The following is a 27,721-nucleotide window of genomic DNA, read 5'->3' as shown; positions in this document are numbered from 1 at the left end:
AGTTATTCTAACTGTGCAAACAATTCTGGCTCAACTATGCGAACTGTCAGACTGACCGAATACTAGTTGGACGTTTGACTTGTATTTGCCGCAACTAAATTTGTATGTAGGCTCTTTAACGTCGTTTAGCGGACAAATACATTCGAGTCCCGCAATAATGTTAAAGTTATTATGTTTGAGTGTTTTGTTTTCCGCCAGGTGATGATAGTGGTTTTCAAGTGGAAGTTAATCGTATTTTATCGTTTCTTAGAAGCCGTTAATTACGACTGACTGCGCGTTGGGCAACCTGGCTTAAATATTAATGATATTTTTTTTCCTTTTATACCCGTCTCAACAGCTGGACGATTTGTAAACAACTTTTTAGTAGAAAACTCAGGATGAGCTATTTGCAGTCAACATCGTTTATTCACAGTGGATTTGTTAAAATTAGTCTTCATTGCGGAACAATTGGCCAAAATTGTATAAATTTGTCCAGTCATTGTGTTTGTTTTATAATTTATATAATCAAAACTTTTTCAAATGTGAAAATCACTAGTACAGATATATCAGAGTTCCTGTTAGCGGGCTCGAAACCGGCCTATGCCAGGTTTTTAAATTAATTATGTCCAAAAGTAAAGTTACTAAGGTGAAATTAAAAACAAATGTGGCCGTATGTGAATCAAGTCCGATATTCATTGAAACGAAAGTCCGAACTCCATTCGAACCCGACCTGATAAGCCTGGCCTGAATCAAGTCCTTTTTATTAGGGCTAAAGCCCAAACTCCGGTCAAAACCGACCGCAAAAAGCCAGCCTTACAACACTAAACGAATTGTGTCCCCAAACTTACCATTAAAAGCACTGGAAGGGGAACGGAGATTGAATGAGAAATCGAACACCGTTGCAGAAACACGATTAACTCGTCGCGATCGACGATTCAAACCTTTCTACTACAGATCATTGAAAACACAATTGAAGAGGCGCGCGCGCTTTTTACAAACATTCCAGCGAGGGTCGTATTTCAGGTGTGTAAACGACAGGCGTGCTTCGCTGCTATTATCACTCGTTGCGGAAAGAGTTGTTGGTTTTGCGTTGAACGTCGTTGTCGCTGGGTTGCCATCCGCACTTGAATTTAAATCGATTGTCGTTTGACTAAAATCGAGTTTTTTGTTGAAATAACAACAGATTGCTTGAATTGTTTCTCGGATATGAAAAAGTTAACTTGTAAAGTATTAAAAAAATTCTAAAAAAAACTTAATTTTCTCAAGAACTTTTTAGATTTAAATCTAAACTTGCGTCCAGATAAGTTTGATCGGTTTGTACTTCGGTTTTATAGGAACATTCAGGGCAGGGGTGGGCAACCTACGAGCAACTGTTGAGCAGCCCGCGACACGTGTTTTATTTTGATCGGCCGGACGGAATGTATGTGTTAAATACCATCTTTATACCAAAGGGTTGTTACATTAAACGTTGAGAGTTATTAGTTTATTACTGAGAAGAGGCATTGTTACGTACAAAGACAAAATCATTGAGTGTTTGACTTTGCCTAGCACTGCTATGTTATTGGATGTTCATGGTTGCGCCGCAATATATCACTGCTTTTGGCCCGCGCATGCAAAAAGGTTGCCCACCTATGATTTAGGGTGACTAAAAAAAAAAAAACAAGAAACGCGTGCAGGTTTAGCGCCAACTTTTAGTGTGCCGCATTCGTTTTTTTATTTGTTTGTTTCATTTTTGCTCTTTTTTATTAGAATATTGTTATTACGCGTATGTTCTATGTTCGATATGAAATGAAACCTGTTACAGACAACGCACTTCTTTTAACATAATTGACACGAAATTTTGCTTTTACCTGTTACATGGCAAATAAAGCTTTGAATGAAAAGTTTAAAACTCAAAATCTACTATTTCAAAGCTACAGGCATAGTACCATAGCTGTTTTCACCTCAATTATTGTGTTGCTGAGACGGGTAACAGGGGTAAAGGTTGACTGACGACTTGTAATTCGAATACCAAAAAACAAGGTGTAGCGCTTTTTGGAAACAACAACTCTTATCAAAATATCGCGGTTCTGCTGAAATTGTTTTGTATTGTTACGCCACAAGAGGTGATTATGTTGACAGTAAACAATATTGCCAGTGGGCTGTTGTGAATGATAGACGGTGTTTTGGAAAACAAGTCCGTGTTTAAGCTTAAAGCGGGTTCGCTAACTATCTTTGTGTCGTAAACCGTGAAATTTAAGTTTCCTAATCAAACTGCTAAATTGTATGCAAGCTTTTTTTCCACAAAATTGTAAAATAATTTCTCAAAAATGTTTGAAAAAAGATGGCTTACTATTGTACACGGCTATATAAAATAACATTGACACAAATGATTGCACGAAGCTCGTTCGCGCAACGCGCTTCAGGCTCACAAAAGCTTCGAACTGGCCAACAACCTTTTGAGGTCTGTGTTACTCGGCTACCGTCAAGGGGGAATTCCAGGTGTGTAGTGATGCGTGAAGCGGCGTGCACAGGGTCCTGAACAAATTTCTGCGGGCTTTTATCACTCGAGACGCGGGGTTATCAGGTTAGGAGGGCTGCAGCGGCGGTTTGGTAAAGCCACCGTGGATTATAATGCGATTTTCAAGCTTACAGGTTAGTTCAAAATTTTGAAATGCAGCACAGGACCTAGATTAACTTGTTTAGTTTGTTAAAAACTGTGTTTTACCAAAGACTTGCATTTGACTTTGCGTTAAAATGTTTAGATAAGAAAGAACATGTCTTATGTAGTTTTGTTTGTTTGTTAACTTAAAATAGAATGTGGCTTTTGTCTTTGTCCTTTGTGCAGTATGATGTCATAATAATGGATTGTGTTAGGTTTAGTTTATGCTACACGTTGGGAATGACTGCTTTTTGTCAGCCATTAACTAATTAGTTGCCTAGAAGTGTACCTTGGCTCAATGTAGGATAATTCGGTTTTATGCTTAATTGTACTGCGTTGTAGATTAAATAAGTCAATTAATGAAGTATGTTTCAATTTGTTTGTTGAGCGTAATAGTTGCTGTTTTACAAATGTAAGTTAGAAACTCAGAAACTGCAGTATGGGTGTTCAGCATTTGGTTCATAGTGGTCTTATACCCGAGATGTTCAGTTTCAGTTTAGTATGTGTAGCCAAGATCAACTGAATAGTAATTTTGTCTAATATACCCTTTAATTCGTATTTGGCAAAAAGTTGCACAGTCTGTTAAACAGCCTTAAAACTTTTTCCCCCATTTTTCAGTGTCTGGCAACACTTGACAGCAACATGAAAAATGACTTGAACTTTGTCTGATGTTATGTGCAAGTTCTGGGACCGTTGTTTTTATTAAAAAACGGAAAGTTGTACTATTTACATATTATTTACTTAGTTAGGATATTCCAAGTTGTTTGTCTGACTTATTTATTGTTAAAATATACGTGCATCTTGTGCCTTTATTAACTGTGTGTATTTAAATGTCTTTTCATACCGCACAACCAGCAAAAAGCGTCGATTTTCCCAGTATTAAACCATGTACGTTTTGTGCTTGTTCTAAATTCGTCGGTTAAAGCGAAGTGCTTGAGGGCTCATTCGTTTATCCACCCGGATACGATAATCAGTGGAAAGTTGGCGGCATTCCCACACCACTCGAACTGGGCACGGCGCAGCGACAACTCGGGCATAATCCATTGTAAACAAAAGACTCATTTACGATCAGGTTTACTTGCTAGGTCAGTGTTTTTATTTACCTGGTCACTGGCCTCCATCGCTTTTAAGTCCTGTATTTTCTGTGAAGTATTTTTTATTCCCCAACCCTTATCGATTCAACATTTTGGAAAACTCGAACCTAAACTGCCAACGTCAACATCATGCAACTGTTTTCTGCTTTGTGGTGGTTTTAATTGTGCTAATTCAGCGGTTCTCAAACTGGAGTCCGCCGTACGAATTCAGAGGGACCGCGAGGAGCTTGAAGTATTTCTATAATTTATGTCATATATCAAATCTTGCAAGTGTACTTACAAAATTGGACATAAGAATGAGTCTTCTGTGACAAGAGTGGTCCTACTTTATTTTCAAGTTACAAGAAGAGCCGATTGTTCGCGCACGAATTCATTATTATTTTAGTCTTATTCTTGACTATCTCCAAAACAGTAACGAAAACACCATGTTATCGTGGAATTAAATTTGCTTGTTGATCTATGTAGCAACAGACCAGCAGTAATTTGTCTGAAAAGGTGTCTTAATCACCAAGTAATAAGTGTCAAAAAGTGATTTGTAAATATTTGAGCTCGGATCAAAATGAATCAGCAGGCTTATTGACTCGCATTGAAGTTTAAATCAACAGATCAAAAGATTAACGACATTACAATAGGTTTCAACGTTCTCAATACGCTATACCTAAAATTTTGCAAAGAATGTAAACATTTGCCCATACCGGCCTTGTGACCTTTTGTTTAACGACGAATAATAGCGAAAGTGCGATCTTCAGTTTGCACGAAACCGGCGTTGTTCAGCAAACGGTTTGAACTCGGCTTTTGGCTCGTTTGGAATGTAGAGCATTGTTCGACAATCGCTGGTCGCTTCACAACCCCTCAATGGCCTTCTATTTGTGTACGCAAACGATTACGGCCCATAATTTCTGACCGTTGACTTGAAATGGCGCGGACTGTACTAAACAGGGAGAATGCGTCCAGCTGCGCTACTGCTGTTGTTGTTATTGTTGCTGCTGGATGGAAGTTGTAAAAACAAATGCCAGACCTTTGTGGCTTGCCTGTTGTGTGGCTCGATTAGCTCAGGGCTGTAAGTAGGCACATATTTTAGGCCCGAAACCGAAAGTATGAAAAAGTTAAGCAAGGAAAATGATAAATTGAAAATCCCGTTTTTAAAAACACCCAAGCCCGAATTCGACTTACAACTCTAGGAAAGCTTGTCACTGTAGAAAAAATGCAAAATAGTGTGTTCAGTCATGAGCTGAAGCGGTATAGATTTAGTAGTACGCACACGCTTTATTTAAACGCACTTGTAACATAAATTCATCAGTTCGTATGTTGACAAGAAATTGAGCGAAAAAAACTCATTGTAAGTTCAATGATGGCTCTACTCGGCCAAATGTTTAACTTAATATTCGAGGAGCGCTACTACCCGTATTCTGTAGGTCTAGACAAGTTCATCACCGACACTAAACAATCTTCCTCAGATTCGAGCAAATCAATCCGCCTTTTTTTGACGAAATACCATCTTTGTTTTGGGCCGCTCCTGGGGCGGTTGCATGTTGGGTTTGCCCCAATCATTAGCCCACGAATTCCAACAGTTGTGGGCATCACACCGTAGACAGGTAGCAGCTCACCCCCAAACTACCGAACCCACCCCATCTTTACATTCCAATGTAATTAGTGTAGAACGCGTCACAATGTTGGTGGAACAGAGCATGCGCTGCCGCCCTCTGTTTCACGACCAAAAGTAAATTGGTGCAAAAATGCTTGTGTGGTGAATGTGTAAGGTCAAATCGTGTTCGAGATTTTTACCAGAATAATTTTGCGAGAAGTTGCTAGACCCTTTTCTATATTTTCATGTTCGTATGTTTGGAGGCAGTGGTTTCCAACCTTTTTAGCCAGGAACTCTTTGACTGATAACTGGGGACTTTTTTAATAAACACTTATTAATTCGGTACTAAGTTTAAATGTTTGTGCTAAGGTCATGAACCCTCCAAAACACATTCTGTTAAACCGCGTTTTTAAGTTTGAGCTAGCATTTCTGGCAATTATAGTTTTATTCCGACGTTTAGACGTCCTATACAGGTCGCCTTCATCAGAGTAAATAAGACTGAACTGAATGCGCAGTACAGTGCACGGCCAATTCTTTGACGTCGAAACATCGGAATAAAACTACAATTACCAGACGAGCTCTATATAAACTTGATATTATTGCCTGGCAGCAGTAGCTTATGTAAGTACGTTTTGACAATTTCTTTTGTCATCGTCAGGTGAAATAAAACCGAAGAAAATAAGTAAATAACTTTCGGGTCACCCATAATTACTACAGACTATCCTTTACCTACAAAAGTAGCCATAGTAGAGATATGATTGCAACCTATATCAATGTACATTTCTAAGCTGTTTGTGATTTAATTTATGGTTATCAAAGCTGAAACGTGTATGTAAAAAATTGGAATGTGATTGTTATGACCGAAATATTGCCTGCTAGACAGAAGGTCTAACTCAGGTATGGCCACCGCACTTCAAGTGGCCGTGGTTACCCACTAACCGTGAAAAAATGTTCCAAAAACGCGCTGGAATTTTAGTTGTGTGTTGTCGCAATATTCTAGAGCAGAGACCGTCTACTTGCGCGCGAATACTTTAGCGCCACGCGCCCGAAAAGTCGAAGACTTAGTGCCGGCGGCGCTTATAAACACAGCTTCACCGATATGAGCTTAAACCTCTTCTGCTAATCCTGACTTGCTGTGTATTGTTAAGGTGCTGCTATTCTCACCGCCCGAGCCTCGGCATTTCGGCCCGCAGGCGTTTGTGGTTTGATTTTGTGGCACGCTATTGTGGCGCTTGCATCGCGGCCGCCACAGCTGAAGCTCGACAGAGGCTCGGTTATGCACTTTTGCCATGTGAAGCTGCTTATTAATAGCAGGTTAGGCATTCAGCACTATAATTAATGACACAAGTGCTTATGTCTACAGTTTGTTTGTGATTTTACCTTCTGATTGGTTGTCAGTGAAGTTGATTAGTTGTGGAATAATTATCTTTGTGGTTTTTGCCTCATATCAAATGTGCTTGCTCATAAATTTTAATCATAGTTACTAAAACGCTAAACAAAGCGAAAAAGTTGTTTTTCTACTTTTGAAACATAATTAATTGTGTTTTTAGAGTGATTTTCTCCGGTAATTTGCTTTAAAGTAACTAAATCATTTTTTGCCAAACCTTCACCTTTGCAATAAATGAAGGACTTAGATTTTTCGGAATGTGCTCGAAACATTGCTTTAGAAAAATATATGTTAGGCTATGTAATGTTTAACAATGTTGTATTTTTCTTCAAACAACAGCGGTTGTTGAAAATCTGTTTAAAGCTTTTAGGCTTCTTGCGCATATGAAATGCAAAGCAGCCACTTACAGGAGCTTGAATTTATTAGTGTTTTGCCCTTGAGCTGGGAAATGAAGCCTAGGTTGTTAGAAACTGTTGAAACAAGGAGGCCTCGCTCACTGGAAATGGTAAAATACCCCAGAAACGACTCAAAAACATTGCCGACTATTTCAAGGGGTGATGGTGCGGAAAAACATTTCGCACTTGTCGTACATCGCTTAAAGAAAAGTCGTCGTTTGCACAAGCGTAAAAAATCGAAAAACAAAAACTCTTTTCATGATGTTATCGTTCGTCCTCAAACTTGGGGACCCAACGGTGTCAAATGGACGGAATTCTGGGACCTTCTGGACAAAACTCTAAGGTCCGACAAAGATTGTGAAGTTTTCGATTGTAAACCTGAGTTAAACAATAATGTCAACAATGACTGCAAAGATTCAGTAGGCGACGACACCTCTACTTGTATTTCAACTAATTCCGACGATTCGGTAACAATAACCGAAACAATTTCCACTGGGGCTGAAAATAGCGATGCAGTTGTAGAAAGTGATGACACCAATTTACCAATCACAGAGCAGCATTGTGACGCAACACGCCCCACTTTGTTGACCGGTGTTGACGTTAGTGGATGTGCTGACGAAATTGCACAAATAGTTGTTCACTTGCTCAGGGATGTTGTTGACGCAGTGGCAAGCAACGAAAACAGGGGTGCTGTAGAAAATTGCCAGTTGTCAACAGAAGAGGTCAGCCATGAAAACGTGCTTCCCCACTCTGGTCAAGCACACGATGACGATGGTGGCATTATTTTGGCCCCAAAAGAGCCAGAAACCTGTGATGATGAAAAAATTACGGTTGAACAGACTGTAAGTGACGTATTACAGCAAATTGTGGGGATTGTAGCAAATAACACGCAGCTAGTAGTTTCCAATGTAGAGAATGTGAACACCCAGGAAGACATTTTTATCAGTACATGTGTTGCTGAAAAAGAAGGTGAATTTTATGCTGAATCAAACAGTGTAGGATTGCATGATGGTTCGAAAATTGCCTTTGTGGGAATTAATTTACAAACAAATAACTTTAAAGTGGCTGAGGAGGAGGATACAACAGTTAGCAACGATACTGATTTGGCATTGAACACTGATCCAGTTTGTAACAGTCAAAGCACGGAAAAAGATACCTCAAAAATGTTCGAAAATCGAGAATTATCACCACTACAAGCATCTGACACCCAAACAGAAGCTAACACTTTGCCTATGACCATGGAAGAAGCCCAGAAAGCTGCCGATAATATTGTTACACACCAAGATACAGAGGCACAACCATTACTCCGATCACCCGAAACGGCTGAATGCCCCAACGTAAGCGTTTTGAAACCTGATCAGCAAAACAATGCTCTACAATCTTGTTTTGATCCCACCGACTGTGACGTAACAGAGGACGACAGTGATGCTTCAATCACAAAGCCAGCACCTGTGACGCAGCAGTACAGTAGCAACGCAGATGAATGTAGTAGAGCTGATGTTACAGTGAAAAGTGAAAGCTGTACTATAATTGCTAATGAAAATTATTTGATATCTTGCACGCCGGATGAAGAGAGAGTTCAAGACATTAAAATAAACGACTCTTTAACTGCTAGCAAGGATAGCGATTTTAACACTGAAGAGAAAACGGAACAGGATATTGGAATTTTACAATCAAATCTTGGTGTTTGTGAAACAAATTTGGAAATTGAAGATTGCAGTGCAGACGATGAAACTGTCACGTACATGAAGTCTGAAAAACTTGAGGTATGCCTTATTTTTACATTCGCTATAAATTTTAAGTTCTGTTTTTTTTTATAAAAAAACCCAAATGTTAGCGAGAAGGTTGTCTGCAACTTTTTAGGTTTATTGCAATCGCTTCTTTATAAGTTACTCGCAAGTTGAACGCCAACAGACCAGTTTTTTATGTTTTACATGTGGCATTAGTTCTCCTTAGATTTTGTGTGTACAAATAGCCCTTAGTGTAGGACTGTAGGTCATGGTACAAAAGAAAACACTGCTAAGAAATATATAATTGTAATGTAAATCTGTAGAAATTCTCTACTGACATAACTGCAAGATAGATTCTATATCGGAAAATTTCCACTTATTTTTAAACACCGATTGAAAACGACTCTCAATAACATAAATTAGGCCTGCCATATTTTCATCACCAAAAAGGAGGACACATTCCCGACATACAATATTAACACTTACTTTTGTGTCCAAGAAAATAAAGGCACGAGATATTTCACGCAGTCAATTATTGTAGTCCAATTTGGATGAAGTTTAACTTACTATAAATTGTTAATTTCAAATAACAATGACCACAACTCAAGCGTTTTGGCCGTTTTTAAAGGCCCAATTGGTTTTTAGATATTTAAGAAATGCAGAAAATTCAAAAAGGAGGACATTTTAGCATTTTTTTATTGTCCTTGGAGGACAACTTTCTTTTCGTTAAAAAGGAGGACATGTCCCAAAAGATGACGTATGGTAGTCCTAACATAAATGCACATTATATTCTATCAGTTTTATTTCATATTAAGTCACTTTCTATGTCGAACGGGTGTTTTAAAATGGTTAATTATCAGTCAAATGTTATTGGGCCAGTAAAGGTATGAAGCCTATGTTGTTAAATTGTTAGCACACGCTTCTCCCTAAAAGCCAAGTGCCGAATCGAATTTTCGGTGTTGTTTTAATGCACTTTATCGCAATTTCGTCCGGCGATGCAAATAGCTTGAGGGAAGGCGCTCACCTTTATATGATCTCTATGCCTGCACTGCTTCTGCTAACTAGTAATGCGCATTAGTCATGCGTGATTTGCGCTGCTGGAATGCGAAAATAATCCGTTTTAGCTTGGTGATAAAAACCCAAAAATGTTACCCACTATCTTACCGATCTCGGGTTTCAAGCTGTTCTTAAAGTTAGTTTCCAAAGTTATTTTTGGCTATTTTCGGACGAACATCATGACCTGGTTCTTTTAGAACAAGTATTTGGCGTTTGCAATTTTGAATTCTTTTTTGTGGGAGGGGCACTGTGTATTTGGGTACATTCCAAAATTATTATTAGGCGAAAAAGGCGACATTAAGTCTGTACCTAATATTGGTTTTCGCTATTAAAATAGAATACGATGACGCTGTTTTTTTAGAACTATTATTTATATCTTTATAGCAGAATAACAATTGTATGGATAGAACGATACTGATACTGTACCACGTTTGTCTATATTTTTACTTTTAAACTAGTTGAGTTTACAAGACAAAAACAACTGCACTAAAACAAAATAGACATAAACAGACAAAAGTTATTAGTAAATTTTTATTAGTAACTTTTTTTATTAGGAAAACAATTATACTAATAAAACAATACTGAAACGTCTTAAATGGCCAACACGTATATAGTAACAACGCTTGTTTATTTTATTACTTTTGAAGTAGTTGAATTTACAAGACAAATACTACTGCACTCAAACTCAAAACTAAACATAATAAGACAAAATAGCGTAACGATTTTCCACAAAAAAGCGCCATTAAGAAAACAGTACTTAAACACCGGGGTTTAAGAACTGCTGCCTATTGTGTGTTTAAGATGTTTAAGCATGTCAATGCACACATTACTCACCCCGCAACACCTGTTAATGCCATAGATTCCTGGAAACTTAAAATTGAAGTTAAAAATTAACCCCTTTCCACAGCTGATTACTGCCATAGTAAGCATTCGGCAGATGGCAGATATGTAACGGATGTGTTGCAGGGCCATGTGTGGTTTTTGTAAGGAATTAAGTTTTTTCGCTGCTGTGTTACATAGTTATTTTGTACTACTAATGAATTATGTAAGTTTTACCCTGTACGTAATAACATGTGCAAGACGGGTAGCTTAAACTTTGTGTTTAGTGAGCTATCTAAAGATATGCTGCGCATGTGTTGCAGTGTGATGTGCTTCTTAAGGAGTTAGAGTTTTTACGCTGGATAACATAGTTATTTTGTACGACTAAGAAATCTACGTTGCAGTTGTAAGGAATTTACATTTTACGCTTTATGTGGTACCTTGTGCAAGATGGGTAGCTTAAATGTTGTGTTATTTTTATTTATTTTTTATTTTTTTTATATTTTTTATATTTTTTTATATTTTTTTTTATTTTTTTTTATATTACGACTTAAAAATTAAGGTCAGAGCATTAGAGAATTTGTTGGTTTCTTGACACTCTAGGTTACTGGTGTATTATTGTTATCTTTTATGCCATTTACGATCGGCATATTCGTCTCATAAAGCTTTTTGCAAAGTTTAGTACCAAGGTACCAACTAGGTTTAGTACAAATGTTCTGACTAACAGTTTCACGCTACTAACAACATTATCCATGAATGTTCAAGAAACAGAATAAAACACAAATCTAAGATGAACATATTCATACTGGGATCAGCCCTGAAGCGTCGATGCAGACTAGCGATCACGGCATACTTATCGATAAATTATAGTACAACGCCTTTAATAGGCCTGGCGTACAATGAATAAATAAATCTATTTTAAAAATTTATTATACGTTTAGAAAGAAAAAAAATTGTGCATGAAGCATCGTCGGATAAATTAATAAACGCTAATTCAAACATACTCGAGATATAGCAACGTTATAGAAAAGCCAAAAGCTTTTGGCATCTCTTGCCAAACTTCTTGACATGCTGTATAGCACCACGATCCTCATTACAACTACCTCTGCATAAAATATCATTAAAGTTAATTGCATGAAACTTTTTGTTTGTTCTGTAGCGCCCTACCTCGTTGTTCTACAGCAACTGGTCGCAGAGCACTGGCGAACTGACGAAGCTGGCCTTCCTTAAAGCTTATTCCACCGAAGCTCTTACCCCAACCGTCGAATCTTCCGATGCTGATGTATTTTCGGAAGAAACAGAACTGGCGCTAGAGGGCGCTACGCCATTCCAACGTCAGGATTCCTTTATCAACCGCAGGTACAGAAGGGCAGGAACCTGGCCGAATGGTCTGGCGCGCCTGACCCATATACAGACATAAAAAAAACCTTCATCGGGATTCGTCCCCGGGAGTGTCCTGGGTTCGAACCCCGTGAAAAAAAAACCGCAGGTACAGAAGCACTGGTCGATCTGTAAAGGGCGCTTGACTTATCGGTACAAATAAAAAAAGCATTTTGTAGGATTGTACCTGGCATCCTGGGTTCGAATCCGGCGTAAAACGCACATAGATTATGTAGATGGTGCATTTTAACGTTAAGCGAAACTTTATTGATTTTTGTGGAACATACAAGGTCCATTTATTAAAAAATGAATAAACTTTAGGACAGATAGTCAGGAACGAAATATATGATGTTTCAAAAAAGTGTTCAAATAGTCTTAAATGAAAGATAAACTTTTTGACAAAGCACAGACGCCTTATTGTTTCACCGTTTTCGCTAAAAAGTTTGAATGGTATATAATGCTTGTCGCTTTAACAATCATTTGGACGAGTATATTTATGATTTCTTTCCACTTACCAATCCTGGCCAAGAGTTGTAAACGGGCCTGAATCCCCCAAACCCGATTTAAAAACATAAGCCCGAAATTTTAGTTATGACAGCAAAATTACGATACGAATGTGGCCTTGTATGAAGTCAGGCCGGAATCAAGACCGTTTTATTTTGACTTTTTTTATTTTGAAGCGCAAACCGCACCCGACTTACAACTCTGTTTTACATTGCATGCAGTCGTCCTGTGGTGACAAAGCGAAGGAAAGATTCAAATGAAGACGATGATGCAGATGCAGATGTAAATGTGGAAGACACAACTTTGGATAATTTCCAAGGAACCCCAACAAACTCGTTTGCGATTCCCGGTGAACAAGTTGATCCCAGTTGGTTGAAATGTCGTTCGCTGCCAACCAGACTCGAACCGGACTTCTCTGGATACGATCAGAGGGAATTAGAAGAGCCGGACTCGGAGGACTTCTCTTCCGTTGATGGATCTTACGATGACCTTGCGGATCAAATTATCATGAAGAGTACAAATCGTGACTCCACGATATCCAGGGAGAGTGCAGCCTCCAGCGGGACAGTAGTTGCAAGTGATGAGGATAATTTGGATGACATGGACGTAAAGAGCACTGCATCCGCTGATCCTATTCTCAACTCCTCCTATCTTGCTCCTCCCCTTCCTCCCAAAGCACAGATGGTGCGCTCAAAGTCCCTGGATCCACACCGAGGTCCCAATTCTGTGCTGGTGAGTGTGAGTTTTTGTTTCATAAATGATTTCGTAAAAAGTCCTGCCTAGAAAATAGCGAGGTGGACGAAATTCATTTCTTGAAATCATATGATTTATAACAAGTCAATAAGGATAAGTAGGCAGAGCCTATAATGTCTCTATAACAGTGTAGCTGGTGACAAGACGTGGGGTGTATTGATTAGTGTACCCACCTAACGGTAGTCCAGTTTGGTGGGAGTAACAGGCTGAAAAGTAATGCGCCACCAATTTTGTTCGATGCCACAACTGAAAAACTTTCCGATTGGTAAACATACAATAGCACATAATAATTTATCTGATGGACCAAAAACAACACCAGCAGGGACAATCCTGTCACGAAAGGTTTTTTTCTCTTTCTTCGATTCTTTTTTGATATAATTCAAACTATTACGTAACTTAATTTTAGTTTGTTATAATGTAGTGGACTTAAAATCCGTCTCTACATGCAGGAGTCTGTTTGCATTGCAATATTATTAAGATTAGATAACACGAACTACTACATACAAAAGTTTGGCAACCATTACCATTTTGACACAACAAGTAAATTGGCATGCGCCATTTAAGAGGTTGGCAACGCCTGACTTATGATTTATGAACTGACTATTAACCGTGTGGTTTTTCTTGCATAAACATCAATCTTGCAAACTCTATCTGTACATAAACACCACGTATTTATTGCTGTTGTCAAATGGCTACAACAATATACAAAGCCCAGTACATGCGTAAATGCTAAACCTCTAACGTGGGCGTAAAAGTGTCGAGTCACGATCTGCGGTTGTTCCTCTACCGGTGTGGTAAATGTCGAAAGCTTAAGGTCAGCTTTAAAGTGTGTTTAGGGAGTGCTGCGATTGTTATGTAATTAATAGAACATGCTTACTTCGATTGTTCTCGGATTTGGCCGAAAAACCTGGTGTGTGTTTACAAATGTGGTTTCACGTTTGGTTTTAAATGACATAGTTTCGTTAAAAGCTATTTCGTAGAAGTGTATTTTTTTAAAATTCTCCCCGTGCTGTAGCTTAACGTTTCTCGCAGCTTTTAAGTATATATGATTTTGCAATCAAATTGCGTTACATAAAAAATATGAGGCAGAGGTGAAAGGTGTACGTACATTTTCTTCAGCCAGCATCATAAAATAGCATGGCATTTAGGGAGCAAAAAATGCAGTGTAAAAATGCAGTTATTGTTACTACCATGTCTAAGTTTGTTGCATTTTGCGCTTTATTTTCTGGCGTATTTTATTTTGAACACAAAATTGAACTTTAGACGGGAAATGTCTTTTGGGGGACGTCCTTCAGTCGTTGTTATTTGCTTAATGTGTGCGCACATCCTGACAAACTAGTCAACAATCAGTGGTGATATTCTGAACTTCCTCCTTAACGCGTCGATTTTGTTGTTGTTTTATGCAAAACGTCGTAGTTGTGAAGTATATTGAAAAGTGTTGAAACCGAACAAACTCATTTTTGAGTTATCTGCGATTTGAAACAACGAAGTATTTTGTCAAAACAGAAAAAAGGTAATTTTTAAATGTAGATTTGTGTTTCTGTAATTTTTCTTGTGTTTTGCAACGCTGATACGTCGTATGATATAGCCTAACTTGAAATAAACGCTTTGTATCACTAAACACGTATAAATGTAAAACACTTTTCTATTTCCCATGTGTACCAACAAAAATTGGGTTTATAAATATTTCATGCATAACGTGGGTTTTGTCACGTTGACCTGTGAACACCCAGGCTTGTGGAATGCGGATAATTGTTAAAAGCGGCAGATCGCGCTTGTGGATCGATACTGATAAAACAGGAACGTGATAAGGATCTAAAACGGTGCTATTTGAACAGTTGTGTGTTTCCAGATAACAGTAAAAGCGTGCAGCGCCGATTTTTTGGTCTATGCTTTAGCTGATGTGGCCTTCATATCACTGATGATGGCATGAGCATTTGCCGAAACGTTTGAATAAGAAGACATGTCGCTTTTTACGTATATTTTGGCCGTTATGTTAAAGTTAAACTTATGAACAGATCCGTGTATACACTATGCACTGTATAGTGTTCCAAAGTTTAAATTTTGTTTTCAAAATATTTGAAAGAATATAGGATCCCTTTTTGAACGTTAAGTGCGTGGGGAAATCAAATTGAAGATATGGGGATTTGTATTAAAGAATGTGTATTGCACAGTTTGTTTAGCTGCTTTGTGTTGAAATATCTGATCGAATTGTGTTTTTAAAATATCCGACAAAAATTGAAATGCCTTTTTGACGTTTAGTGCGCAAGGATATCACGTTTACGATCTTGGAATTCTTGAAATTGGCGTTGAAGAATGCATATTATTTCACTGTTTGTTTCACTGCTTTGGGTTGAAATATGAGATTGAGTTTTGCCTTTCTGTGCTAGGTTAAGTTACAATAGTGATTAAGATTAACAACGTGGTTCAGTATTTTGTTTTTGTCTAAAATATGAGACGCTTGCTGCAGTATAAATTTAAGCTCGGTGAATTGTGGTTTCGTTGGATTCAGCTGCAGCTTTTCCAGGCTTTGCCTTTGACCTTTTATGTTCAGTAAAAAGACATTTTGTGGTTTTAACACGCCTTGATACAGATCAACCAGTCTAGCCGAGCCTATACCCTGAGTTCCACCCCAAACCTCAAGCTACATTACCCATTATCAATCAAGCATTAACCCGCGGCTAAAAATATCAGCAATTCACATACCATAGCCATAACGCACTAACGACCACATCGTGAAGCTCTATTCATTACCGGTGACCTGCATATAGTAGCGGCTTCGTCCCCGCCTTTATACTGTTGCACATAATACATTGTCTGGTGCTATTACTTATCAATTGAACTTGGCGTGGCGTGCCCTTCAGTGTTACCAGGATGGCAGTTTTCCCGCCCAATTAGGCTGTTTTGGGGGTGGGTTATCAAAAATGTCACTTTTTTAAACCACTATACACGGATTGTAAGCTTAATGAGGAAAATAACGGCACAAATAGACGTAAAAAGCGACATACTTTATTGTTAAAACGTTTCGGCGAATGCTCATGCCATCATTAGTGATCACTTTTTTGTTATTTTACTTGCTTTTTTATATCTATATGTCTTATCAGGCACTAAAATGACGTTATAATTGAGGTGGTTTTTGATTTGCTTGGTATTTGCGTTTTTTGGGCTTGTTTTGAACAACAGAGTGGCGGTTTCCACAGTATTGGGGATAGTGGTGTTTGTATCTTACAGACTGCACATGAAATGTTTGATTCTGTAGTAACAAGTGTAATTTAATTATCGTGTGAAATATTGTCATAACATCTGTAATTGGATCGCAATACCTCTCTAACAATACATCGACATACAAACGTTGTTTTGAATGCTTGTAACCGATAAAATTACAACGGTACACACGTATTATGGTATAATGTAAACACAAGCATACCATTGATCGCCTAATTAAACAAGTGTTTTTTAAGCTCTTCCTAGCTACAGCATAAAGGGTATGCGAAGCGTTTGTTGTACTTACAGCAGTATGTTGTGTTGTTTACAATCAGTGCGATATACTAGGTGCATTTTCGGTGGTATTTTTTCTGCGGAGCGCGGAATTGTGTGAAAACTGAAATAGATTGTTTTGAGAAACGTTTGCAAGTTTGCGAACCTTACTTTTGTGTGTGTTTTTTTGTTTCATGTTATTATACTACAGTTAGCTTTAGTAAGATACAGAACATCTTTGATACATTTTTACTATTTCGTGGTTAAGTGTGAAAATGCTGTGAGAATGTTAAACTACGAACTTCGACTACAAATGTGGTAACTTTTTTCAGAGTAAGCATAACGTTGTGCTGTGTTATTGTAACGAAGCTGTGTTATATGATAAAATAGTACTACCGATATAGAGCTTAAAATGAATGTCAACCAAACTGCTTTAGTTTATCCTTAAAGTAGCGTGGGCTGTGTTGTATTTGCGAGTCAAACTTCAGCATTTTGCGTTTTACTGTTTTTGGGAGACAACGGATTAAAAATAAGTTATATCTTCACCACGCCCGCGTATGTACATTTACAATCTAAACTGGCTGCCACACGTTTCATGTGTTGATATTTATACTGCTATATATAACGTGCTGGGACTCTATCATCGTTGCATACACGCATTTACGTGATGGTTCAACGTATATCAGCCCACGTTCCATCATAACTAAACCCATACACTTCATTCTATTGATTGATTTCCTCTCGTTGAATGGAATTCGGTCAACAAAACCTCTCTGTTGGGGGAAGGACTCTATTTATTCTGTGACAACGCACTAATCCTCACAACGGTTCGCGTGGGATCTCGCATATCACGTTTGCTCGCGAAAATACTAACGCCTGTACGAGTGATTTAATTGCCATTGAGGGTTTCGTTATGAAAGGCGTGTACGTGGTATTCAGTGAATGCTATTTCAAAACTGTGACATTTTGGTTTAAAGGAGGCTACAGTCTAAGGTTGTGTGTAAATATTTTGACATAGTACAGTTGCATGCTAAATGCAGCAAATGAACAGGTTTTGCCTGGAATATTCTTTAAACCTTACAACATTAACCTTTCTTGTTAACATTTTTGGATTTTTTCGTAACAGTATCGTTTTAATTGCAAACTGTTAAGCAGGGCATGATCACAGTTTGTTTCAAAAACTTGCTTTGATGTAAAAATGTAATGTTTGACTTGTGAATGCATTCTGATAACGCGTAGCCGATTTTTTAATGTTGGTATTATTGCTTGTTCAAACAAAACTGACTATATTATGTTTTGCGACGTAAAAGCCCAAAATCTTGTTTACAGCAAATGTTACATGCACGGTTTTCATCAGTGGACATTCCTATGAAATAATCGTGTGTTAATTACATTTAAATCATACTTCCAATCTCAAGTTTATTTCCTTGGATTTAGCATTTCAATCCCATCCTAATTGGCTTCTTAATTAACTCACTGCCCGGTAGAAAGTGATTGAGTCTATTGTCCAACTTGCTGAGGGTCGAGGCAACGTCGTAAAGATCCCCCGTTGAGCCGGACAAGGCCTCACTGCTCGCTGGGGAGACATAAATAATAAATAACTGGAAAGCTCTGAACTGGGTTAGTCGTGGTTCAGGCTTGTGTAGCTACAACATAGGTTGACATGCACACATATGTTAGCCTAAAGAGTTTTTTTTAAACAAGTTTGTTTATGATTAGGGTGTGTTTTAATTTGCGAAAGCCTTTACTTTTTGATTTACATCGCATTTTGCTAAAATCAAAACCGGTTTTGGTCAGAATTTTACAATGTTCAGACGACAAAGCAGGTACAATATATTTTTTGCGGCCTGCTTTAAAGTACAAGGTCTCGAAAAACAAAAACACTATTTGTATTTCAATTTGCTATGTCGTGCACTCAAATATGGTTAATGGGACGAAGCTTGTTCGGAAGCCCGCTGTTAAGTTCACAAAGCTAACAATGTAGTATGATTTAAAGGTTTCACAGCAAGCAGTTTAGGTAGCTACGAACGCTTGACGAAGCTCGCTTGACATATGCCGCATGTTTAATTCAGAAGGTGGTCCGACTGAGCATGGCTTAGATCAGGTTTCAGGGGTGCGGTGTTAACGTGCAGAGGCGTGTTTGTGTTGTTGTTGCCTGTACAGAATCACGTAAGGGCTGTGTAAATAGGATTAAATGAAGCTGGTATTTTTAAAAGAAGTCCTCTCTAAATTACAAACCAAAACTCAAAGCAGTAATAATCTTTTAAAAATTGATTTGTCGTAACGCATGCAGTAACATGAGGTGTTTTATATTTTGCTATGATTTTGAGAGAAATTTTGCACTTTCTGCTTGAAGCGTAGTCATTTAGAATGTTTAAGCGTCGTTCAGTTTTTTGGCGGTAAGTTTATTTGTTTATGTTGGTCGTGTGTGTATTATGTTGTTTTGAAATACGTCTCCTTTCAAGACTACTTTGAATTATTTTTTCGAAAAAAAAATTCATCACTTAATCTTTGGAAAACTAATTGATGTTGTGTTTAAACTCCATAGTTGGCACACCCAGTACAATAAACGCGGTAACATTGTTTTCTCACAAACGTTTAAACGCGTTCGAAATTTTCTCGGGAATTTTCGGGCGCTGTCGCAACGTCATAAGCATAATACGCAGTGCGATATCATGTACATTGTATATTCGTTGGTGTACATGCCTTACAGTATGCGGTTAACCGCTGTATAAGTGCGCTGTAATCAATCAATGTCCATTAATCATATGATGACCGTGCTAAGGTGCATTATATATGGTTATCTAGTGCTGTGCTTTGACCGTTATTGCGCTAAAAGTGTTTGGGTTGCGGGGACATCGATTTATTATAAAGTCTTTGTATCATAGAGGTTGTACACCCTGTGTTTTTCAGCACCTTTTAGCGCTTGTGGTCTTTGTGTTCACTTAATTACGTTAAATGTTTCATCAAGGCCTTAAGGTTCTGTTTTTACACGAGAGGCGCACCAAGACATGACACGACAGTTCTGCGAGATTTTGTAACATTGTTTGAAGGTATTTTAACTAACCAAAGCAAGTATTCTGCAACCTTTAAGAAAGTGTTTCTTGAATTTTGATCCACAAAAAGTTCTGTCAGCATGCGGCCAAGAAAGGGTTCTGGATTTCTTCATCTACTTTGCGTAACTTTCAAAGTTCAAATTATAGAAGTTTAAGCATTTTGGATGGTTTGTTTTTAGCGTCTATAGTCAAAGTACATTGCGAGATGATGCTACCTAAAAATTAAATTGCTTGTTAATGTTGAACAGAAGCTGGTTTTAGACCGCCAGTTATCGAAACAATGCCATGGAAACATTTACAAATATTTCAAAAATGTTTCGTGAAACACTGTCGTAAAGTTAAGAGTCACTTGACCACCAATGGTACCATAGTCCACAGCCAACAATTCGGACAGTGCATTAGGAACAGAAGTAAATAACGCCGGTCTATTGTGGGTCGGTGGTTAATCATTAAATGATGGAAAGAACAGAGAGATTGGAATGACGGCTCTAGTATCGCTTTCTACAGCCTAGCGAAAGATCAAACGCATTTTTCCTGCTGGTTTAAGGGTTGTTGTGTTGCTAGGTTTGTTGTAAAGGTATTTCAGCTTCTGTCTTTTTAGTGTTGATAGCTGAGGCATATTGATGTGTTTTGAAAAGTGCTTAGGTGTTTGATTTCTAAATTCGTTATTGCCGAGTCCTGAGAAGTAAAAAGTTTAGGGAACCTTGTCAGTTTTCATGCGAAGCGAAAAGTATAGGAAAACGAGTGTCATTTGCTTTGCAGTATGAGTTTATGGAAAGGTTTTTATGTAAAATGGAGAGATATCTGTCATAGTAGATTCTTGTTGTCTTGTGTCACATGTTATACCTTAAACGTCTTGGGGTCTTTCTTATTTTGGTCTTAAATCGCATATCTCGCAATCCACTCATGTCAAACATGTGTGACATTCCTAATACAAGTAGATTTAGGCATATTTGAGGTTTGAACGGTCTACAGGACATGTGTACCGCAGAAGACAGCTCAACAAATGCAATTACAGTTTAGGGTAAAAACACACACAACTGCTATTAGATCTTCACTTCCAAACGAACAGGAAGACACACTATTTATAGCTATTGCTGCCAGGCATAATATCGAGTTTATAGAGCTCTTCTGGCAAATGTATTTTTATTCCGACGTTTCGACGTCCTATACAGGTCGCCTTCATCAGGGACACCGAATGCGCGTAGCACAGTGGACGGCACGATGTTTTGGCGCCGAAGCACAAATGAACAGAAACGAAATAAAATAGCGACTCAAAGCAAATACCGCAAAGGGTTGTACAATAATACAGAAAGTTCCAACGGTTTTTACAAAGCTAAAATCGAAATAGGTTTTTGGCATAGAAAAGAGTTAGGAATTTTACCGCAGTTTGCTCAGGTTTGTGGCTTTGTAACAATGGAATTCTTCTCTAACCACATTTTTACTGTCCTATCCCGCTTCCTGGCGTTTTGCAGCGCTTCTGTGGGTTTATTGGCAAACATGAAATTCATGTTAAGTCTTGTATTCATTCTGAACTGAAAGTGTAAGTCGGTTGAACTTTCTTGTCGTTTGGTCATTTTGAGGAACTACAAAATAGTGTTGGTGACTTAGTTAAGTTTTTCCTCCAACTGCTGGTGTATACAATTGTACAATTTTTGTTTTCACTTAAAGAATAGTGTTTATGGCAGACAACAGTTTATGTGATAGTACATAATGTGTTCTGTCATGAACGAATTGTACCCAGTTTGTTTTGTGTAAGTCTAGTTTGCAAAGTCATGCAACCTAGTTAAGAGCAAAGTTGTTGAATATGATTATTCCTTCGTAAGCGTTTGTTGTTGGTCTACGCCGCGGTATGTTTAGGTTTGGATGAAGTTAGAAGCTGTACCTTTGCGAAAGTTGTTTATATATTAAGGTAGTATTTTTGTATTGTAGCTACATTAATAATTTGACAGAGTTTAAACAAAACTATGTCAAAAATTTTGCGAAGTTTAAGTCAAAGCTTCAATGCCCGAAATGTCAAAATACTAATGATATTCTACAAACAACATCGTAAGCGAATTCCTGGATAATAATTTTTCTTAAGAAGGTTGCCAATTTAATTTATTTGTTGTTTTATTTCACAGTGCGGTTAAGTAATGTATTTTGTTTTATGGCTAAACAGAACCACTATTGTGTAGTCAGGAGAATAGCAAGTTATCGGGACAAGTCTAAGAGATAACTTTGAATACTATATTATCCAACTTTAAGAGGCCGTTCAAAGAAATGGCCGGAATTATGCGAAACGGTTTTACCTTTTTACTGATAACCATCAAGAATTACATGTACCGGTGTGAATTCCAAGTACTTGCTTGTGTGAAGTCCAAACATTCGATAGTCTACCTATTGAAATCGTGACTCAGGAAATAAGTAATGCCTTGTTCACTTCGTTTAAAACATGCCCATCGCGAAAATGGAACGTTGGAATTTTACACCATTTTGTCTGACTGGTTGCAATGCTATGTAGGTTAAAGTTCAATCCGTTGTTTGGATGTAAATAACGCACCAGAAGTTACATTGTTGGAATTTGGATCTTGGTTAAGCTTGTTTATGTGTGTGCTTTATGCAACGGACAAAAGGGTGGCGTTGGATTGTGTAAGTTTTGTTGTAGAAAAGTGGTCCTTTGTAAGTGTTTTGACAATGTTGTTGCCAACAATCATTTCAACCTATAACTAAACTGTACGTTTTTGACAAAAACGCCATTTAGAGCTGATTTCAAACCACTTAAACATTTGAAATCCTGATTTCGTTACGTTCCTTTGTTAGAATGTGCTGTAAACATGCCACATGAGACCACAAAAACCACAATATACCCAAGTAATTCCACACAGGAAATGTAGTTCGTTATAGGATTTTACGACCTACAGTATCAACAGTTTTGTTCCGAACGACCGGTTGAGCTGAAATGAGCAAACAGTTGTAAAATTCGGAAATTTATCGACAACATTTTTTCAATTTCCATGATTCCGGTCAGAATTTTTACTGTTTTGCTGCAAATTTATGTTGCTTTAAGCTTTTAAAAATGTATTTTAATATCCAGGCATCAAAAACTGAACGAAAGTTTGTCAACAGGAACAGCTTAAATTTAGTTGTTTGCAGAATGTGGATTGTTTTTGCTTTAAATTAAAAAAAAATAATTTGGTGTTCGTGCGTCGATAACGACTAAAACAATGCACTAGCTAGTAGGAATGTTAAGCTAAGTTTTAGTTCCTTGCAAAATGTTGATTGTGCAAACTTCACATGCTGGTGTGAAACGATCGGGTAATTAATTTGTAGGGCAATTAACAGACGCAGAGTTACATTATGCTGTACTAGGAAACTCCAGTCTTGTACTTCATTTATTAATTTGGGAGACAAGTTTACTCTGCCGTGGATTTTCGTATTAGGACTTAAACACTAAAAATAAGTTTGCTATTTCTGTTGATGACTTTACCCTCTTAATTTGAAGATGTGGTTTTAATTTTCCCTAAATGCTATTCTGATCTGGTTTTCTAAATGTATGTTGCGTTGACCGCACGAATTTACTGATTGACTTTTGTCAAAAATATCCAACAGTATACGAATGCCAAAGATCTCATATAAAGTGAATACATTTTAATGTTTTAACCATATTAAAACTCTTTAACAACGGCTGCTTAGCACTGAATATAACAACAGCAAAAAGCTTTGCAACAAAATGTATACAAATGTTGTTTCGGTTGACTGCACGAAGTTCGCTCGTTACCCGCTTAAATCCTATATAAGCGTGCGTGGATACCTTGTCTGTGGCTCAAGCTAAGCGACTTAGAATGGGTTCCATATAGGATTAGTGCGTGGATGAAAATGTCTGATAACAAGACATTGAACAACTTATCTCTGCACGACTAAACGTTACTGGATCGTCTTTATACCACCTGTTGTAATTTGAACCTTCTATCCTTGTGTTATCTGTGGAAGAGATATCATTGATTGACACGTTCGCAGAAATATGGCTTAAATTTTTTGTTAATTCGGTCGTACCCTTTCAAAAGTGTTATGTAGTTGTTTAATGTTGGCAATTGCTTGCGTTCTAAAACAATTTTCTCCACACATTTGCATTGGGTATTTAGGATCTACTATAATTCAGGGCTTTTCGATGTGGTTTCTATGTGACTCAAAACGTTCCGTGCAAAACTTTCAGGTTTGTTTAACTTTTATTTTGTGAATTAAACCACTGGTTTCCAATTTGTATGGACTAGCAACGCATTAAACCCATGCATTACTGTAAACAATACACCATCAAAATGTTTGCTGTTTGTTGCTGTTTGGACATTAAGGATGTAAACACTCGAGTCTAAAAAGCTTTGTAGCAGTGGCAACAAAAAGCGGAAATACAACATTCATCCTTACTGCATATAACTCATCAACGACCTCATAAAATACAACAGAATTCACTCGTTTAGGAAATGGGTAACTTTTTTGCGTTGGGGTAAATTTGTCGCCTTTTTACCCCGGGTATTTGACCCCAGAAACGGTAAATACCCGGGGTTCGAGGATCATGTTGCGCAGCTTCGTTTATCGTCAAACCACGACAGACTCGGTCTGGCAGATAATTGTGGTGTCATTTTACCCTCTAGCAATGTTAACGGTTTCCCCGTCAACCTTTCACGGCCAATAACATAGTGTCAAGTATTGTACTCGAGACGTATCTAGGTGAAGTGTGGCGAACTTCGCACTTTGTATCCTCTAGTCTTGGTAGTGAGTCACCAAGATTTCCATTACTTTCTCTACGGGGTGGTGGTGGCAACCTTGCATGTAGTGCAGGGGTCGGCAACCTTTTTGGTGACGCGTGCCAATTTACTTGTTATTTCCATGTGTTAATGACCTCGCGTGCCAACGTTTTTCTAAATAATAGTGGTTCGTGCCAGAAGATATCAATAATAAAGAGAAAGCAAAGTGTTTTGTGCATGTAAGACTGAATTTTAAGACAACGGCGTGATATAAACTATACAAAAGCAGTGTAACAGGTTAAATTGTTACTTCAATATAAACACGCAAATCGGTCGGCGTGCCATGAAAAACCACCTCGCGTGCCAAGGTTGGCACGCGTGCCAGGGGTTGCCGACCCCTGATGTAGTGGGTTCGAATCTCAGTTCAGGTGTATTCAGTCCACTGGTTTTCTACATGCAACATTTATTTGACTAATTGGTGTCATTAGACTAACCTTACTTACTGAAAGCATTGATTTTGTCTTTGAAACATAATTGTATTGTTCACAAAGGGACGGCATCGTTCACTTTCTAGCTGTTATATTACTTTAATGTTGTTTGTTAAACGAATTTGTTGCGAGTTTTGTGTAACGAGGGCGGTTATCATTTACTTTGTGTCAGTTTAGGGGCGCTACAGGAAAAGGTTTGGTTCAAATCTTAGTTTGGTTCCATTTAATCTTGACGTCATTTATGTTGGATTTTTTGAGTCTGCATGATTTTTAGTATTTTAAACTAACGTTTATTTTTGTTCTGAATGACATTCATAGTCGATGACTTGATTTGTTTGGTGTGTTGTAACATTCCTTGGGCGTCTCAACAACCACAATCCGAGTGATTTACATGAAAAATGTCCTAGTTCGGATGCACCGACATGCTAATAAATCTAATAAATTCGTTTAGAGCAGACTTCGGCACACTTGCGGTCTGTTGAAAATTAAGAAAGGGAACTATGACTTTGTATGTTCAATTGTTGATCACAGCTTTGTAGTGTCAGAACATTTCATATAGGCTTGCCGTAACAATAGAACAAATTGGTTGTAGACGAGAACTTAAGAGTGCTTATGACAGTTACAACAGCAGAATATTTGCATACAAGTATTTTCTCGTATTGATGTCAGATTCTGCTTTTGTGACCGACTCACAAGTGAATAAAGGGCAAAATCAATTTCATTAGCTTTGATGTGGAAACTCTCAAAAACATTTAAGTGCATGTTTTTCATGTAAAGAAAAAGCCCTAAAATTACCTGAAATGTAAGAAACTGTTTGTTGTAGCGCTTTGAAGCTTTTTGTTCGTATTGGTGGTATTTAGTTAAAAAAAGTACATTTTGAAAAAAAAAAAAAAAAAAAAGTGTTTTCATAAATTTGAATGACATTTGACAACTTAGAGAAACTATTTGTAGTAAGGTTTTTAGGTTTCTTCGCTGTGTTGGCGTTTGAAATGTATAATTAATACCACATATTTGTTGATAATCAAGTTTTCCATGTTAACAGTTTTTTTATACAACTTGTTTGCAGTATGTAGGATTTTTTAGGTATTTGATAGAATAAATGATATTAGTACAAGTTAGATTGTGCTTTCTCCACGAATGTACAGGGAACGCATTCGTCCGCATTATCAGGTAAATACAACGAATATATCGAAAGTTTGGCGACACTCATGAATCTGACGTGTAACTGAAAATTTGCTTGTTTAATAATGTTTTTTTAAAGGTTGGGTCTGCTGTTTATTTTGTTGCTATAAAAGTTTGGATTTTGCAGCAGTACACACAATATCTGGGTGCCTTAAATTAGAAATTTCAGTTAAAATCATTAAAAATACTGAAACTACTAACAGCCTGTGACAATTGTTAAAAACTACTAACAGCCTGTGACAATTCTTGAAAAACTACTAACAGCCTGTGACAATTCTTTTTTATTTGACCTTTTAAACACGATTAAAAGGTCAATTTTAGTGTATTTATACCATGTGAAAGACCTGTCTTAATTGTCAACCTTTTACACAACAACATCATACATCACATTTCACGATATGTTGCTAATAACGAACTTGCAAATTAGGAAGGCAAACAATATACGTGTTTGCCCTATTAACTTGTTACCTCATAGCATTGGTTTGTTGCTGCCTTTTACACTAACGTTGACACTAAATGTGGTGGCAGTGACGTGGGTTGCAAAAACAGTGTATTTTTGGTTGTATTGGTGATTGAAAACTAGGAGATTACTTATAGTTTAGCTGCACAATAAATGTTCGCGTTTTTAGCAGACAGTATGGGTTGCAGTATATCCAGCTATTTAATACGTTAAACCCGTGCTATTGAGGCTTAATGTTCAAATAAGCATAGTAAAATCCGCGACGATTTTTGGGATCTTGTCCGAAAGCCACAACTGACATCGAGAGCTTCTGAATTCAACACGTTTTTCTTCATACTAAATGCAAGATAAATGTTTGCTTATCATTAGTGCAAAAATGTCTAAATCCTGATCCTTGTAATTTTTTCATTCCCGCAAACTAATCCCCACTTTTTTACAGTTGGCCCCCGAGGTTGGACTAAGCTCCTCCCAACTGTCACCGCTAGGCGGCGGTAATATGCGGAGTCCGGTGGGAGTCGCGATCAGCGCCCCGACCATCACCATAGCAACCGACCACTGCGGCGAATACGGCAGTAACAGCGACATCTACCGACTGAACGACGGCAGATTTTTGGCTCCTGATCACAATCTCTCTACGTCGTCGATTCTTTGCAAAAACGCTTTCTACTTGGTGAGCAAATGGTTTCAGTTAAACGAAACTAAGTCCACATTTGTGTAATATTAGTTCTGTTCTGTTGGGTGCGATGTGTAACAGTGGTTTATAGGTTTTGCTTACTTGGTGTAAAGGCGTTTTTAAAAGGCCGTTTCTTGTATTCCGGGTTCTAAACAGTATAATCTGCATGTGGCCTGACCAGGTACTAATCCGTGCACAAACTTATACAAAGCAAATCCTTTGTTTCAACTGAAAAGCGATACTCCTTAGTCCAGTGGTTCCCAAACTGTGGCCATGGCCCAGTACAAGGCCACCAAGACATTTTCAATGGGCCACAGAGCCACTTGCACAGATTCTAC

The 27,721-nt window shown here is 37.8% G+C and overlaps 1 protein-coding gene across 1 annotated transcript in view; it reads left to right on the top strand.

The window, feature by feature from the left end:
- The first annotated feature begins 7,048 nt into the window (after positions 1–7,048).
- The window catches only part of LOC145238750 (uncharacterized), an 85,934-nt gene continuing 65,261 nt past the window's right edge, over positions 7,049–27,721 (top strand). Inside the window, exons 1-4 of the mRNA XM_080102011.1 lie at positions 7,049–8,847; positions 11,846–12,045; positions 12,792–13,302; positions 27,150–27,380. Coding sequence (XP_079958137.1) covers positions 7,075–8,847; positions 11,846–12,045; positions 12,792–13,302; positions 27,150–27,380 — 2,715 coding nt within the window. The 5' untranslated portion in view covers positions 7,049–7,074. The remainder of the gene's footprint in view (positions 8,848–11,845; positions 12,046–12,791; positions 13,303–27,149; positions 27,381–27,721) is intronic.

This window comes from Phallusia mammillata, chromosome 7 (genome assembly GCF_965637545.1).
Source record: "Phallusia mammillata chromosome 7, kaPhaMamm4.hap1.1, whole genome shotgun sequence".
Taxonomy (NCBI): domain Eukaryota; kingdom Metazoa; phylum Chordata; class Ascidiacea; order Phlebobranchia; family Ascidiidae; genus Phallusia; species Phallusia mammillata.
This window is presented reverse-complemented; position numbering and strand designations above follow the sequence as displayed.